Below are 17,797 nucleotides of genomic sequence, written 5' to 3' on the forward strand. Positions count from 1 at the left end.
GGGGGGGCGGGGCAGGAAGACCCTCTGACCCTGGTTTTCGTTTCGTTTTTGACCAGTTTCCAAGGATTCTACTCCCTGTGTCAGTATCAGGTTTCTCTGTCCCCCCTCCCCCAGGTCTTTTCCTGAGTTGTCATGAGGAGTCCTTCCTTTATCACCAGACGGGACAGGGACTGTCACTGGGGAGATTTCTCCGGTGGCCACCGCTGAACAGGAGAGCCTGTGTTCCCAGGCCACCTCCTCACACCCCAGGGGCCCCGGCCAGCCCAGAGCTCCGCGCCCTCCCCTCCATCGCACCCCTCCTCTCTGACCAGCAGGGTGTCTGCTGGCCCTGCCGCTCTCTGGGGGCATCTGTGGGTGGCCTGAGAGGCCCAGTCCCTGTTATGTGTGCTGAACCTCGTGCTCACAGGACTGGAGGGTCCCTTGTCCAGGGTTTTGCCTAGCTTGAAGGGTATGGGGCATTACCTGGAGAGTCTTCAGCGCTGATGGGTTTGTTGGCTTCTCAGGAGTCCTCTGAAGGCCAGGAGTGGCTTATGGCGCAGCCCGCCACACCAGCGTTCCTTTCAGTGGCTGACTGCACTTGGCACAACGTCCTCGAGGCCCGTCCATGCAGCACTTGTCGGTGTGCCGTAGTCACCGTAGTCACCATATGGTAGATCACGTTTCACCCCTGGGCTCACCTGCTGGTCACCCTGGGTCTCTCCAGCCTTGGCTGCTGGGAACCTGCTGCTAGAGGCGTGGATATGGAGACGTTCCTTTTGGTCCCTCCTTCCATGCTTTGCGTTTTACCCAGAAGGGTCATTGCTGGGTCGTGGGGTAATGTTTCGAGGACCTGCATATCCTTGTCCTTAGTGGCTGGACCATTTTGCTGTCCCTTAATGGGTACAACTGGTGTGGGTTGGGGTTTGTGGCATTTTAATGTCTTTGAAAATGGGGTCACGCCTTGCCGTAAATGGTCTCCCTCTGTCTTGGTTGTCACTATTTTCCCTCTGGCTTTCTGATTGGTCCTTAAATTCATGGCGCTCCCTACAACCTGCAGCAAATCTGCATGGCTGGCAGGTGGTGTTGAGGACGTGCTGACCCTGCAGCCTGCGTGGACCCACACAGCCGTGGGGACCCACAGAGGTCTTGGTGCCCCACTGGTGATGGTGGCTCTTGTTCCCCGCCCAGGCAGTCTTGACGCCATCCACGTCACCTGTGGCTTCTTTCAGGGTCCACCTGTAACACCCACCTGCCTCGCACCGTCACCCCTCCGTCCTGCTCATCCTTTTGGCCTGGCCTTGGTGTCACTGTCCCTTGTCACTGCAGCTCCACCCTGCCTGCACCCTCTGTCCCTTCCTGAATCTGCCATGCTTGCTGCCCCACTGGCTCCTGGCCCCTAGCTCCAGCCTAGCCCCTCCCAGGACGGCTGCCAACTGAACCGTTTCCTCCGAGGCCCTGCCAGCTCCTACGTGGGGGCTGGCCACCTCTTGAGCGTTTCCTGTGACTTCTATTTTCTCTCCCGTTGCCCCTTAATCTGTTTTTCTTTGCTTCCCTGCCCCCAGCTGGAAGGCCTCTGCCTTCCTGCTTCCTCCTGAACCCCCCCCCCGCCTCTGCGCCCCTCTGCTCCCCCTCCCCTCCTCCTCCTCCCCCTCCCCCAGGCTCCGCCCCTCCCACCTCTGCAGCCCCTTCCTCCCTTTGGTGCCATCCTGGCTTCCTGGGCCCCCCCAGTGGAGGGTGCCCCGTCTCTGTGCTCACCAGAAACACCTGCCACAGCTTTCCAGCCACACCCTGAGCTGGGAGTGGAGAGGACCTGGGATCCAGGGGAGCACCTGCCAGGCTCCCCTCTGTCCCTTCGTCCCTGCCCTCTCTTCCCATAGTCCTTGCACCCGGAGGGGCCAGCACCTGCCTTCTGCACACCCTTCTCTGCTGGCCATAGGGCCCAGGTGGGAGTCACAGCAGGCAGCGCCGTCTTCTCCCTCTGCTGGTGCTTCTGGGATGGGAGGTCAGCCTGGTTGACGGGGGGAGAAGAGGAGCCCAGTGCAGGTGGGCGCCCTCCCTCCAGCCAGCCAGGTGTCCTCCCAGCTCAGCTGCCTTCTCCTGTCCTGCTCCAGACAGGAGCCTTGAAGGGAGGAGTCTGGAGGGGAAGTGGATGGTGCCCTGTTCTGTTCGGCTGGTAGTTAGTGCTGTGTCCTGCAGCTGAAGGCCTGTCTGCAGGTAGGAATGGGCCAGTGGGCCCCTGTGGACTCTATGACGCACTGGAGATCAGGCAGGGGCCCGGCCCCCAGCCCCAGCCCCTTCCTAACTCAGATCCGACTTCTGCCTCTGCGACAGGCCAGCGCTTGCTGCTGAGGCTTCCTGTGCCCACACTGTAGGCTCCTTCTACCCCACATGGCAGCTTCCCAGTTCAGGTCCTTAAAGTGAAGGGAGCCAGACGCCTTGGGGCACGCCTGAAATCCCAGTGGCTCTGGAGGCTGAGGCAGGAGGATCACAAGTTCAAAGCCAGCCTCAGCAACAGCAAGGTGCTGAGCAACTCAGTGAGACCCTGTCTCTAAATAAAATACAAAATAGGGCTGGGGACGGGGCTCAGTGGCTGAATGCTCCTGAGTTCAATCCCTGCCCCCCCCCCACTAAAAAAAAGTGAAAGTGAAGAGGAGTTTTTGCTCCTGTTCCTGGGAAGTTCACATTTGGGGTTGGCGCACTTTGCTGCAGGTCTGCACTGAGTCTATCCAGTGGGTCTGGCTGAGTGTCAGACCTGGGGAGTGTCAAACCTTCCCCCACCATCCCACCACCCACCCACCCCAGGCAGGCAGTGGTGGTGCCAAGGCCGTATCTCTGTGTCGAGCCTGTCCTAGCCTCTTCCACATTGTCCTGCAGTCTTCTCTCTGGAGCCTCCACGTGACCTCTTCCTAGAGGCCTCCCCGACTCGCCCTCTCCCTGCTTTCTAACATGCCCTGCGTGTGGGGTCTGGATTGTTACAGTAGTGTGCATGAGCATGTCCACTGTCACACTAGAATGCGGGGATGCGGCAGATGAAGCCATATCTTGTGGGTCATTCCTGTGACCCAGGGTAGAGGCTGAAGAAAAGTACATACATGAGTGAATGACCACGTAACCCACGAGGCAGGTGGTCTCAGGGTGGAGGACTTGGCTCCGTAAGCCTCTTCAGAGAGGAAAACCTTCCCCATTTGGTCTCCTGTCCCCTGGCCGCAAGAGAAGGCTGTACTTGCAGGTGACTCTGCAGGGACTAGGCTTTGCCTGTCTCTGTGTTGATGAGGCTGGAGGTCAGTGCACCTCTGCCTGCCACGTGCAGTGTGTTGCTCGCGCACGCACAACCTCCACAGGCCGGGGCCGCCAGCCAGCCCTGCTCCTCCAGGCCTCCTGGGCCTGAAATCCCCTCTGAACACGTGTGCTTCTAAATACATGGTGACATGTGTGTGCATGTGTGTGTGGGGATAGGTATGAGTGTGCATGGGTGTGAGTGTGTGCAAGTGTGGATGGAGTCATCTCCATCCACATCTATGAGTGTGTGCCTGTGGGAGGAGTGAGTGTGTGTGAGTGAGTGTGGATGGGTGTGAGTGTGTAAGTCACACAAGTGCGGGCACGTTGATCAGGAGGGCAGACAGGACTGCCCACCACTCCTCAGGCTGCGTGCTTGGTCACCTCTGTAGGGCACCCCAGCTGCTCTCAGCCTGCTCTTGGTATTTAGGATCCCTCAGCTCACATGTCTCTTTTTATTCCCCAAATCCAGTTGAAGATCAGAAATTCCAGTTGGGAGAGAGATTATGCTCTAGAAGAACGCCAGAGGACAGGGTGGCTGGGACCTGGAGCGTCGAGGCCGACGGAGGGCCTTGGCCTCAGCCCCAGGCCAGGTCTGCCCTTGGACGCTCAGCAGAGCTGCTGTCCCCGAGGTCTCAGTCCAGGACCTCTGTGCAAGGCAGGGGTGGGCAGCAGGAGAAGTCCTGGCATCCTGGGGGACATGGTGGTGTTAGGGGACACAGCCTGCTGGAGGACATGATGATGCTGGGTGACATGATGGCATTCGGGACTGTCATGCTTCCTTTCCCTCTGGGTCCCTTAGGAAGGGCCGAGAAGGATGCTCATAGTCACAAATGGAAATAAAATCAAGTGGGAAGAAAAGCTGTCCCTGAGGGCTAATCCTCGAGGCACCTGATCAGGGGCAGGACGTGAGGAGGCCTAGACAGAGCAGCTTGCAGGGATCAGTGGGGACACAGGAGGTCAAGGAAGCTAATTATAGAGCCGTGCCAGAGATGAGGGAGGGCTGCAAGTCCTTTCTGTACACCCAAATTTTGAAAATAAGGAGTTCTTTCCCTCCAGGAGCTAAATGGAGGGGAGATGGACGAGAGGAAATATGGTCCCAGTAGCCGTCGCTGCGCGTCGACAGCTGCAGAGGGGAGACTGTCCCCTTCAGTGGGCACATCAGTGAGGGTCACGCTGTGACGCTGAACTGCCTGGCAGCTGGGATGCTCCTCTTCTGACAGCTAAAGCGGCCAGCTTGCCGACAGGGGCTCTCAGTGGGCATTTCCCGGGCCCCATCCTGGGCCAGCGCAGGGGTGGGTGCTAGGAAGAAGGCAGGTCCTGCCAAGGTGGAGTGGAACAGAGGGTGCAGCTCGGAACGAGGACCTGCTGGGGGTTCCCAGGAGGGCTCACCCCATGGTGGGACGCTAAAGGGTGGGCCACACAGAAGGACCCTGGGGTTGGAAGGAAACAACGGGGCTGGGGGAGGTGGCCTGTGGGAGAAGCCCTTGAACCTTGGGCAAGGCCTGGCCTTTTCTGTAGATCCTGGGGAACCCAGAAGCTGGGTTTCAGGCAGCCTGACTGCAGGTGCGTGGAGCAGAGCACGTGACCTGGGACAGGAGAGGCGTGCGGGAGGCTTTCACAGAGTCCTGTGTGAGGCACTGGGCTCCCCTGCCAGGGTGTGACGGGGCAGGGATGGCCTTGACCCTACACGGCTGGCCTGGCCTATCTCCTTCCCAGTGGGCTGGAAGCTCACCCACAGGCCTCATCAGGCAGGTGCCAGGACTTGGTGGAGTGAGAGGCGGCAAGCAGCACTCTCCAGGGAGGAACACTCAGGGCTTCGAGGGGTGCTTCTCTTGGGGTCACAGAAAGAGCTTCAGGGCCCCTTGTCTACTCCACTGTCCCGAGGGACTGGGACCAGCACCTTCTGCTCCAGCCCTCCCACTCTGCAGCTGGACAGGGTCCAGGGAGGTGGGGTTCCAGGCCACAGGAGAGGGGGATGCCAGCTGGTCCCCTGACTCCTCGCCCCGAGATCTTACTCTGTTTCAAGACCAAGACGGACCACTAACCTGTTCAAAGTCCAGGGCTGGCAGAAGGGGGTGGAAAGGCTGCAAGAGGAAGGAAGGGAACAGAGACTTGGCACTCGCTCCAGGCCGGGTGCTGCGTCTGCATCAACTCAAGTTCACCATCGCGTTGCGTAAAACCGGAGCTGCAGTCACAGTGGGGGTGGGCTGCCCCTACCAGATGGTGTCATTCCCCCCGGGCCACATGGGTGACCTGTCCAATGCCAAACCTTTGCCCTTTTGCCCAACCTGAAGGGGTTAGTCATCTCTGCCCGGTGGGGTGCCCAGTCTGGAGTGGGTAGGAAGCCCCTCGATAAGGAAGAGGAGACACAGACAGCAAAATCCCTGACTCCCTCTTCCTTTGCCATTTCAGCTGTCTGGGCCTCCGCGTCATGAGCAGCTCTCCAAGGGACACCCAGGGCCCAAATCACCCGCAGTGCCTCCTGCCCTCTGTCACCCACGTCCCACCAGCCAAGAAGATAACCTTCCTCAAGCGCGGGGATGCGCGGTTCGCAGGAGTTCGCCTGGCCGTGCACCAGCGCAGCTTCAAGACCTTCAGTGCCCTGATGGACGAGCTCTCCCAGCGCGTGCCTCTCTCCTTTGGGGTGCGCTCCGTCACCACACCCCGGGGCCTGCATGGCCTCAGTGCCCTGGAGCAGCTACAAGATGGGGGCTGCTACCTTTGCTCAGAAAGCCCCCCAAGACCCCCAGTGGGCCGGGCCAGCTGCGGGGGAGGAGCCCCTCTGCTCTTCAGTCCCAGGACTTGGATGGCGGGCGGGAGGTGCCAGGAGCCTCCTCTTCCTGGAAAGGACCTAGAGCCCCAAGGAGGATAACGCTGGTTAAGAACAGGGACCCCAGGTTCCAGGAGACGGTGGTTCTCAGCCACAGGAGCACCAGGAGCCTGGTGGCCTTTCTCAGCAAAGCCTCGGATCTCCTGCGCTTCCCCGTGAGGCAGATATACACCACCAGTGGGAAGAAGGTAGGCTGTCGGGCCATATTTCCTTAACAAAGCCTCCGGACCTCAGGTCAGAACACAGATGGGACGGGAGGCTCCTCCTGACTGCTCTACGCTACCCACAGATGGACAGCGGGAAGGCCCCAGCCAGGCCTCTGGTGGAGCAGGAACTGCTCCCCACATCTCCAGAGCCATTTACCGAGCACTTAGCAAGAGCCAGGCTCCTGCTTGGCACACTCTTGATTTTCTTCCCCAGTCCTCTCGGCAGCCTCCTTCCATGAGCGTTCAGAGCAATCAAAATCATGCTTATATTCTCTCCTGAAGTCACCCCCTACTGTACCCCTGTTTCAAATTCAACCACAACCCACATGGCATCCTTTATGTTAAGGTCTATTGAAGTCCATGCCCATCAAAATACCTTAGTTAAAGTGGTGTTAATAATTTGATAGCAAAAAGTAGGAAATTGGTTAATATAGATAGACCTAATATGGTTACTTGGCAGAGGTGGGAAGGAGATGAGCTTTGTCTCACGAGGCTGTTGTTGGTATTTAAAATCCCTCCACTCCCCATCCTTGCTCCTTCTGCTCCCACCAGGGCGTACCTGGCAGAGGGAGCCACGCTCTGAGGCTGAGCCTCGGAGCTCCTACCGGACGTGGCTGCCACGGCTGTGTTGACTTCTCTCCCTGTCCGGGGCAGCCAGGCAGGCACCCCAACAGATTCTGTGTAACGGCGACCTACTTGCCCTTGACGATAACCACCCACCGCACCCCACACGGGAGCCCTCTAGTTGCCTGTCGGCTCATCGTCATGGGCAACTCCACACACCCAGGTGGCGGTCTCCACTTTCAGCTCATGGAGCCGCCATGTGACTCCAGGGGGGATTCTCCTGGGTCCTGGGGCCTCCCAGCCAGCAGATGCCCAAGTTGCTGGGATGGGAAGCAAAATGTTTGCAGCCACAGGTGCAAAGAAGGGCACCTGATTCACAGGTGTACCAGGGCGGGGAGCCACTCTCACTTCCTGCCCGTAGTCCCCAGGTGTCTGCAGTCTGCTCTTGAAGCACTTGTCGACATCCTGTAAGGTAATACCTCAGGGGACGCTTCCCAGATAGCTCCCAAATGGAGTCTTCCAGAAACTGTCTCGCTGTTCCCATGCTACAGGTGCTCTGGGGAGGTGGCATAGACCACCTGCCACACAGTGAATTCCTTGGGGTGAAGCCCTGTCCAAGCCTTTACTATAAAATCAGTTCTTTGGGAGGAAGTGCTCTGGGGTTAAGTCCACAGAAAGGGATACTGGATGAATGACGGACAAGACACAAAACCTATCCAAAATAAGTGTCCATCTCGGTGATGACACGTGGCTGGCCATCTCCTAGACAGGATCTCAGTGTCCTTAGCTCCCCACCAGGTGGCTGGCTAAGTCCCTCGGGGTATGATGCAGAGCATGAGGTTAGCCTGGGTCTCTGCTCCTGGCAGACCCAGCCCTGAGAGAGTGTGGCAGCCAGATCTATGTGGACCAAGTGGAGCTCGCATCCTCTTTTGTGTGACTCAGCCACTCTGTGCAGGAGCTGAGGGAGCATGCCTGGGGAGCCAAAGAAGGAGGGCGCCGGGCTCCACTGTGCAGGTCAATTTGTCCACGTGATGATCATCACTCTTTGATGAGCAAGCAGGGCACCATGTTCTCTCCCTCTGGGCGGATCCTGAAAGATCCTTTCACAGATCCTTCTCTGCTCTTCCTCACCACCAGTTTCCCAGTCCTCCCAAGTCCCTGATTGTCAGATTGTACCGCCAACCACTGCCCATAAGTGGCAGAGAGCCTCTTGCCATTTCTCCTTCCAGGAAGATAGTCAACCAAATCCCCTGCCCTTCCTTCCTCATTGCCCTTCGTGAGGCTGCGTGGGTCTGTGATGCGGCCACACCACCTCCGGCCACGTTGCCATGTTCTGGGACCCAGAACCCAACCTGTTCTTCAGTGAACTGGTCCTAGGGAATTCCCCAGGAAGCCCCAGGTGTGTGCTGAGGGGAGGCAGCTTTGCCACAGGCGCAGGTGAACTGCGAGTGGGAGCCATCTGCCCAAGCAACCTAGTCACGCCTCCATTCACTCTTCTTGAGCCTGACCCCGAGTGTGTCTTCCTCCTGGTGAAGGAGCGCTGCCCCGACACCGGCTCTGCAGCAACATGGGCTGCCGGGCCCCAGTCAGCTGTGTTCCAGCAGAACCAGTTTCTGCATCTGAGTTTTGGCTACAAGAGAAGAGAGATCCTTGGCAGTGGTTGTGGAAGCTCCCAAGCCCTTGCGCTGTCCTCAGAGGAGGGTTTAGAGGCGGAGCTGCCAATTCTGAGGCTCGAGGCAGCACGCCCCCTGTTCAGTCCTGCTTAGTCTCCCGACGACTCTGTTGTGGCAGCCAGGGCAGCCACAGTCCTGCTCTCAGTACACCACTTCTACCACTCAAGGTCACCACTTAAGTACCTACTTTGTCACTGTGTGCCATGGGCTACCAGTGTCCCCTTGTCACCAGTTTATCATCACCTTCGAATCCAACCAGGCCAGATAACTAACCCCAGATTCTCTTCCTGAGGGCCTAGTCCCTCGAACACCTCTGATAACACACTCTGTCAGCTGTGGCTCGGCACAGGAAAGAGTCCCCTCTCCGTATCTTACGTAGGGAGGAGTTCTGCACCGAGGGCGAGTCACTGAGAGGCTGGAGGAGCCCAGGCTGCATTCCTGGAGAAGATTCCAGAATATCACCAAACTGATCTCTAACAGTCTGCATATTGGACCATTGGGTGACTGTCACTGGGATGACTGGGTTCAGTGTTACCCCTCCATCTCTGGGACCCAGCCTGGGGAGGGTGATGGGTCACAGTTGTCTGTCGATGCTCAGGAGCTGGTGAGTGGGCACTGAAATAACGAGTGTCACTTTTGCCATCTTTGCGGCTCAGCCTCTCTGTGCCTGTTGCTTGCCGGCAAGTCAAAAGGTGAAAGAAGGTGACCTCTGCTTTGCTGCCATGTTCCCTGTCTTGGGCATCCAATGAGAGGGACAGATTCATGAGGAGAGCCCTAGCTGCACGGGAGATCTGGAAGCTCCCAGCTTCCTGAGCATTCTGGAGAGCAGCCTAGAGAGGGTGTTTCAGAGATGGCCTGGTCCAGAGCCTAGCCTCCACCACACACACACCCAGGGACAGCTAATGTTATTATCCCCTTTGGATAGAAAAGGAAAACGAGGCACAGAAGCTAAGTAATTTGTTTGTAGTTGCACAGCTGACAAAGGGCAGCACCAGCATCCGTGGTTTCAAAGTCATAATGCAAAAATGCTCTTGAATTATTGAGGACTTACCACGTCCTAGCATGTGCCACGTACAGAGACCACGAAAAATAAGTCCCTACCTTGGGTACCTTGGGTTAGCTCACACTCTGGAGGGTTTAGTGAGGGAGAGAACAGACACAAAATACGTGAAAGAGATATTAGGATATGTTCAGCAGACTCATGGCAGAGCTGTTAGCATTTCTGTAGACACCCCAGGGAAATCTGTCATGACTTCACTTTGGGGTCCTCTGCTGGATGAGCTCCTGATAATGCCCTTTTGTTACAGACTCTAGATTCCACTCGCCCCCAGGGGTGAAAGCACCATTCAGATCTCAGTTCCGTCTGCTCTCCTGGAGAGTATTTCCCTAGGCGTGCGGCTCCATCTATAAACTGAAAGACCTGGCTCATGTCTGTAGTTTTGAGATGGACTAGAAATCTAAATCCAAGAAGAAACGCACCTAGAAGTTGAAAACACATGTCTAATTAACTGGGCTGAACGATCTGGAGTATAAGAAATTGGTGTCATTTGGGGGGAGACTAAGAATTCTCTGTCATTCCCTTGCTAATGAGAGTAAACTCTTCTAATTAGAGAAAATGAAAAAGAACATATTCTGCACTTTAAAGATGAAATAAGTCCCCTGACACAGCTAGTGATGGCAGCAAGAGCGCAAACACTCGGAGGTGCAGGGGCCTCTGGGGCCAGGTGAGATTGTTTTCTAAAGCGGGGGCTGTTTCCAGCCTGCTCAGCTCTGACCCAGGAGAGGGCGGGGCATGCTGTGGTTGGTGCTGGGCCCAGTGGGGGTTAGGAGCCTGGACACCATTGCAGGACGGAGGCAGCGAGGGCTGCTGGGCGAGCAGCTCTTTGCCCCCTCCACTCCACTTGGGCAGAGGCAGAGGCAATGGGCTCGGATTACCCTAGAAAACTCAGGTCAGACACCAGAGAGGACTCTGCTTGGGAAAACCGGGGTGGGGGGGATGTCGAGTCCAGCTCTACTTGGGGCTGGAGGGCTTTCTGCGGCAGCCGCGTTAGGAAACATACTCTGGAGGGTGGACATGTGGGCAGGGTAGAAGCCTGAGGGCTCCAACCTTCTTTCCTTCCAAAGCAGGCTCACACCTGGTGGAGGGAGAGCTAGAGTGGAGGCCACGTGGGAGGTACCAGTGCCTGGCCAGCAGGGAGCGTCTGGGGGTGGCAGGCGCCGCTCTGGTATGATGTACAAATGTCAGGAAGGGCTGAAAGGCTGATCCTTCCCCACTGTGGCCCCCGAGCAGGGGGTCTCTGCATCGAGGTCTCTGCTCACGCTGTCCTCTGCAGGTGGACTCCCTGCAGGCCCTGCTGCGCGGCCCCTCCACGCTGGTGTGTGCTGGGAACGAGGCCTTCAGACCTCCAGCTCTGGAAAGCGCCCAGAAAAACAAGACTGAGACTTTATCTGGGATGACTTCAAGGAACAAACACAGTGAGTTTGCTTTAGGCTCCAATCTGATTTGCACTGCGTGGTGGGCTGGCAGGGCTGGGCAGCTACCTCCAGGCACCTGGGGAAAGGTGCCCCCTGGCCTCGGTTCTTGTGTCTTTGTCCTTCTCTTAATTGCCAACCTTAACCGGGCTGAGCATTTTATGGGGATGGGAGAAGGCGGAATGAGGTATTTAAAGGAACAGGAATTAGGAAATCTTGAGCTGGAAGTTTCTAGGGTCTAAAGAACTTGCGGAGGGACACAGTGGGCCTGGCCTCACGGCAGAAAGGGCCTGGTGTGTGCAGATACTCGAATCCTCTGAGAGCCCTGGCTGTCTTAGGCAGCGGGCGGCCTGCAGCGGGGCCACTAGCACTGGAAAACCCTGACCAGAGGTCACACGCCTGCATGGGTCACGGCCGAGGCTCTGTTATCAAACATCACACCACTTAAAAGGCATGATGAACAGAGGTGAATAAAAAATCAAACCCAAATGACTGGACTGATGACGAGCAAACCTTAACAAGTAAACTAAGAAAACACCGACCCTGGTGCCTTCAGTGACCATGCCATTCTTGGGCTAGAGGCACCAGGCATCAGCCCAGGCCCCTCTCAGAGGAGCCCTGGGCTTCCCTGATGTGCCCAGATGTGCTCACAGGGTCTGCCAGGCTGGCCACGGGCTCAGCCTCTGCCCGCCCTGCCCTGTCACCACGCCTAGCTCAGGAGATGAGAGGAAAAATCCCTCAGTGGGCCCGTTCTTCCCCGGGGCCACTTTCTATCCTCACTGGCTCCTTCTTGTTTTCCTGGACGGGGTGCAGGCTGGGTGACCAGGGCCTGATGATAGTGTGCATCGGGACCCTTCCTGGCCGTCATTTATCAGCCCAAGAGCTTGATAAGGGTGAAATCAATCACCACAGGTAATCGCAGAGCCTTTTCCAGTGTGAGTCGGGCTGCAGGCGGCAGTGTGCTGAGGTGCCTCCTGGCCTGCAGCTAGGAGCCCAGCACTGACCCCTGCAGCCCTGCTGGCTCCGTCCTGGTGGCTTTAGATGCATGGCTGGCCACACGCACATCCTTAAAGCAAGCCTCTCGGACCTGTGCAGTTCTGCTTCTCTCACAGTTCAGGAAAGAGTTCTGCCCAAAGCCACCCAGCTGGTGGCCAGGAGCGTGGAAGGTGGACTCCTGGTGGTGCATCAGGGTTGCCGCTCAGGGAGGCTTTCTCCTGGGAAGTCCTGGCCTTTGCCTGGCTCAGGCAGGCCCCGCATGCTGGCCACCCCCCTCTCTGGACTCCTCATGAGTCCAGCTCATGACTTGTCATGTTGCTGCCCCTCCTCTGGGGACCCCCTAGTGGTCCAACAGGTGGCTGGGACCCTTCTCTGTTCTTCCTGCCAGGCTCCGCAGGCTCCCGTGGGCAGCTCCTCCGCCTCGTTCCCGCTGGCTCACTGCCCTCTCTCTCCTCTTGCTCTCCACTGCACGCCAGGTTGCTGGGGGCCCAAGGCCAAGCAGAGCGTGATCCATTTGAGGTCCACGGCCAGCAGCAGACCGTCACAGTTCTCCTTGTCTGGTCTCAGAGACCCCTCAGCATCGTTGCATGGTGCCCCCGACAGGCACCCTCAGGACACGTCTGGCCCGCTGCTGGCTGGTGACAACGTGGAGAAGAAGGTCTGCGTGAACGAGGACGGCAGCCTGTCTGTGGAGATGAAGGTCCGCCTGCACCTCCTGGGCGAGGAGACGCTGCTGTGGTCCCACAGGGCCGGAAGGGCCAGCACCCTCACGGCAGCCAGCGGGGAGGGCCCCGTCCTGGGGGAGGGGAGCCCCCTCTGCTGCCGATGGGGGGGCCACCCGTGGGGCTTCTCAAAGTCAGGGGCACAGAGACCGGGTCCCTGCGAGGCAGGACATCAGGGAGCGTTTGATGGAGGCCAGCAGCCACGGCCGAGCTTCGAGATCTGGAGGAACCCCCTGTATGTCCCCCAGGGTGAAGGGTCGGCTCCTTGGAGGAGGTCAGGGCCGGCCCAGCTCTCTCAGTGCAGGGGCCGCTGGAGTAGAGGGGCCAGGAACAGGGAAAGACAAAGCAGGGACAGCGTCAGCCCTTCCTCTAGTGCCGGACATGCGGAAGGCTCCGTGCCAGACTCCTGCAGCCCCAGGACCCCCGAGGGTGGCGTGGGCAGTGACAGCCCATGTCCAGCCTCCACAGCTGCTTCCCAGTGTGGGGATGAGAGGGAGACTGGTGAGGGCTCCTGCCCAGGGGAAGCAGAGCTGGGTGGCCAAGGACAACATGGCTGCCTGGGACCAGGGATCCCAGGTGCAAAGGGAGCCCTTTCTGACTCCTTGGCCAGTACCGGGCCTCATGAGGAGTCCAGCAAGTGGGATGGCCAGCATGAGGGCTGCCTGAGCCCAGTGAGGGTCAGGACTTCCCGGGAGAAGGGCTCCCAGGGCAGTAGCACTGATGCTCCCACCAGGAGTCTCTCACCTCTGAGCGACGGGGACTCGCAAGCAGAGCAGTGTGAACAGGGCACCACACACCAGCAGGCCACGGAGGGACCCGTGACGGGGCCACCGCTGGCTCTAGGCCGTTCCCACTCTTGGGATGCAGAGGGAGGCTGTCCCCGGCTTCTCGCTCACGCCCCTGCCCAGCTGGGGAGGAGGAAGCGGCAGAGCCCGTCTAGCGCAGTGTCCTCACCTAGTACTGCCGGCGTGGTCCAGAGAGGCCGTGCCAGGCGGTGTCACCACTGCAGGGACACCCACTGCCTGCCAGACTCCCCCACAGCCCTACAGAGGCCCAGGGCTGGCCCAGGTGGTCCAGGGCCACCGCTTTCTCAGAACTCATCCAGCACCAGAAAACAGGCCTCCAGGGACCTAGGACCATCCGTCCCTGGCTCTCTGGATTCCCAGGACCTACCAGAGGCCAGCAGTGCCAGCACCACACTCCTGAGTAACTCAGACTGTGCTGCAGAACTGGCGGGGGACACCGAGGGCAAGGTGTGCTCCCCAGAGCCCCTGCAAGGGGGTGGCAGTCTGGGGGACCAGGCAGAGGACACCCTAGAGCCCTCCTTGCCCTTGGCTCTGCCAGTTGGATGTCCCGAGGGAGAAGAGCCAGGAGCCCACAAAAGCTGCTGCTGCCCACAGACTGGGTCCTCCCCTGTCCAGGGGAGCCCCAGTGAGCAAGCGAAGGCGGCCTGGGGGCCCTTCTCTGAAGCCTGCTGGGTGTGCAGTCGCTACTGCCCCACTCCTCCCAGGGGCCGGCCCTGCGCCAGGAAGCACCCAACAAGTAGCAGTAGCACCAGCAGTGACCACCAAAGGGCTGACGGGGGGCCAAGCAGGAGCAGGCTGGGGGACGAAGAACTCCAGGTGGAGAGCGGGCTGTCCCCTGGCCCTGAGTCAGGGACCATGGGGGCAAGAGTCATGGTGGCAGGCAGGACCAGCCCTGGTTCTGGGCCCAAGAGTGTATTGCTGGGGACCAGCTCTGGCAATGGGGGTGGCCTTGAGGAGCCTCGGGAAGATGGCACCATGACGCCCCATGATCTGCCCCACTCCTCACCGGATGCCATGGTCCGCGAATGGCTGGACAACATCCCAGAAGAGCCCCTGCACATGAGGCATGAGATGGTGGCCGAGGCCACAGGTGTGGTCAGCAACATCCCAGAAGGCCCCCGGGAGGACCCTGAAGGGGATCACTCTTTGAGCAGCACTGAGGAACAGGCTCAGGCTGGACGGCAGGCCCTGGAAGGGGGTACCCATGAGCCAGACAGAACTCCTCCAGGAACCAGTGACGCGGGCTCCAAGCCAGGAGACGGTTCTCATCAAGGTACAGCTCCGGGCCAGGCATCCAAGGCTGTGTCGGAGGCTGGAGTGGGAGAAGGGGCTACTGTGGGCCATGGCATGAGCCCGTGTGTCCTTCCGGGCAGAGATTTTGCCTCCATGCAGATCATGAAGGCCCTGATGGGCTCCAAGCACGGCCGACCCAGCAGCCTGCCAGAGGTGTCCAGTGCTGAGGCCAGGCGGCTCCGCCGCTTGGCAGGTGACCTCATTGCCTGCCTCGCCCGGCTCCACTTCTTTGATGAGGATCTTGGGTCTCCTGCTGGCAAAGTGAGACCCACACACTCAGCGCGCTACCAGGAGCTGCTGAACATCTCCCAGACCCTGTGGCCAGGGTGTGGCCTTGGGCGAGGCATGCTGGACTTGAGTCTTGGGGACCTCACTTCACTACAGGCCCCGCAGGTGATGGACAACTTCACGCCCACCTCTTCCTCGGGTGTGGACGTCAGCAGTGGCTCTGGAGGCTCCGGGGAGGGTAGCGTGCCTTGTGCCACAGATGGTGCCCTGGTCCCCGAGAGGACGGAGCTGCCCCTGGAAATCTCCCAGAGGCCTGATTCCAGAACTTCGGGGCACCTGGAGGACCTGGGAACCCCGCAGCCAAGTGGTCTCCCAGCTTCTCCCAGCTCCCAGGTGTGCGCTTGTGCCACCAGCGGGGAAGAAGGAGGCGGCCTCGGGGAGCAGATGCTGGGCGATGGCCTGGAGCAATCAGACAACAACCCCGAAGGGTTTGTTGGAAACCCGCTGCAGGAAGCGGAGGCGCAATCAGAAGAAACAGAAGAGACAGAAAGCCCCCCAGAAGAGGGCGTCGAGGAGGCGGGGCTCCTAGAAGAAGCCGGAGTCAGCGGGGAGGAGTCACCAGGTGGGGAAGGCGCACTGGGAGACCCGGGGGTGCCGGAAGAGGAAGCAGGAGGAGACTCTGCTTCTGCAGGGCTGTGTCCCCCAGGAAGCGCAGAGGAATCCGCAGAATGCCCTCCTCGTCCTCTCAGTGAGAGGGACTCCAATGCCAGTGAGCGTCAAACTGGCCCCACATCAAAGTCCAGCTTGGAAGAGCTGTCCAGAGCAGATGTGCTGGGCTGTGAGCAAGCCCCGGCCAGGTTCACCCCAGGGACTGGGGAGTCCAGTGCATCTGCGGCCCACAGAGTGTTTCTGGAGCCTGACCCCACCTGGGTGTCCAAGTTGCTGAGGAAGATAGAGAAGGCCTTCATGAAGCACTTGGCTACTGCCACTGCCGAGCTCCGCGCCCGCTGGGACTTGCAGGACAACCCTCTGCTGGACCAGATGGTGGCCGAGCTAGAGCAGGACATAGGCCTCCGGCTCCAAGAAAGCACTGACAAAGAGCTCCAGAAGATAGAGAGCCGGACTGGGAGGATGGCCCTGGGGCCACCCAGGGAGGTCCTCAGGGGACAAGCGTCCCTGCAAACGGAGCAGCGCCGGCGTCGCCTCCAGGGTCTGCACAACCTCTTGGCCTTTTCTGAGCAGACCTATGCCCGGGCCCTCCACTCCTTCACCCTGGAGGACCGGCCCACCCTCCACGAAGCCCTAGGGGACCTGCCACGTGGGGAGACTGAGGAAGACGAGTTCTGTCCCTGTGAGGCCTGCATTAGGAAGAAAGTGTCCCCTGTGCCTCCAAAGGACACCCCAGGGGCCTCCAGTGCACCTATCAAAAAGGCCTTCGACCTACAGCAAATTCTGCAAAATCTTCAGAAGAAGAAAGAAGGGGGTACTGATGGAGAGGCGGAGGAGAGGGCCCCCGAGGAGACAGGGACAGAGCTGCCTCGGGACATCCCCGCAAGAGCCGGGTCTGTCCAGGGAGCTGATGGGAGTCAGGACCTGGGACCCACGGTGTGCAAGGAGAGTGAGGGTGAGGGGAGCCAGCGGCCCAGCAGAGACGAAGACGCTGAGCTAGAGGAGGCCGAGGAGGCTGGTTACCAGGAGAAGGTGGGGGACGCAGAGGCCGGGAGAGCCCACAGCCGCCATGGCAGCACCGCGGAGGAGGCTGAGCAGCTGGAGCAGGCTGTGACTGAGAAGGAAGGAGCCATGTGTGAGCACTCTGGGGAGGGGGACACCTCGGAGGCTGCAGGAGGACCTGGTGACGGTGTCGATGCCACAGAGGCCCAGGAAGCTGGAGGAGGCAGGCGGCTGGAGTCCGCGGGAGGAAGTCAAGGTGAGGAAGAAGGTGGCCCTCTAGCTAGCCCGGGACAGGGACAGAGAAGGGAGGCTTCTGAAAACAGCATCACAGACCAAGAGGTGACCCCACCGTCACCTGCTCCAAGTGAGGACACCCCTCACCCGGGGCCAGACCCCCAAACCCATGACTGCTCCTCCAGAACCTTCACCCTGGGCAACTGCTCCCTGGTCTCCCAGAAAGGCTCAGAGGAAGTTCAGGCAGGCGGAGACCCCGGGGACACTGGGGCCGAGTCAGAGCCACCTGCAGAGGAAAAAGTCACCTCCATGTATCCGGAGAGTTCCACTTCTGAGCATGAGGAGCCCCCTTCAGACCCAGAGACTCTAGAGCAGGAGTCAGGCAGAGACTGTGGCGAAGGCAATGAGGAGAAGGCCCCCCAAAGCTCCCCGAGTGCCTCGGCGGGGGCGGGGCCGGGGGCAGATGGCTTCCACCAAGAAGACCTGGACTTCTAGGCATCAAGCGGCAAGACGGCCTGAGAGTGGGAGCTGCTTTTATTCATATTTTATCCTTAACCCTGAGCACGGCTCAGCCTCAGGGGACTAAAAGGATCATGGGCAAAGATGGAGACTCAACAAGGACGCAGCCCGGCCACACTGTCCCTGAGGTCTGCAATGAGGCTTCAGAGAGGAGCCTGGCCACACATGGCGCAAGGAAGGCTTACCTGCTGCCCCTCTATTATCGGAGGCCAGACGCGGCCCGGTTGTCTGCAGGGCCCAGAGGACGGCGCGGGCTGGAAATGTGCCAGGGTTTCGGTTGGCTTTCTGCTAGCCAGTGCTGCTGGGTCCCTTTCCCCATCGATCC

General features: G+C 59.4%; 1 protein-coding gene across 1 annotated transcript; it reads left to right on the forward strand.

Moving 5' to 3' along the window:
- Positions 1-5,689: 5,689 nt before the first annotated feature.
- Positions 5,690-17,448, forward strand: Rp1l1 (RP1 like 1). Its single transcript, XM_015499370.2, is given in 4 exon segments — positions 5,690-5,981; positions 5,984-6,276; positions 10,865-11,006; positions 12,476-17,448. Coding segments are annotated over 4 exon segments (5,700 nt in total).
- Positions 17,449-17,797: the final 349 nt, after the last annotated feature.

This window comes from Marmota marmota, unplaced genomic scaffold, assembly GCF_001458135.2.
Source record: "Marmota marmota marmota unplaced genomic scaffold, marMar, whole genome shotgun sequence".
Classification (NCBI taxonomy): domain Eukaryota; kingdom Metazoa; phylum Chordata; class Mammalia; order Rodentia; family Sciuridae; genus Marmota; species Marmota marmota.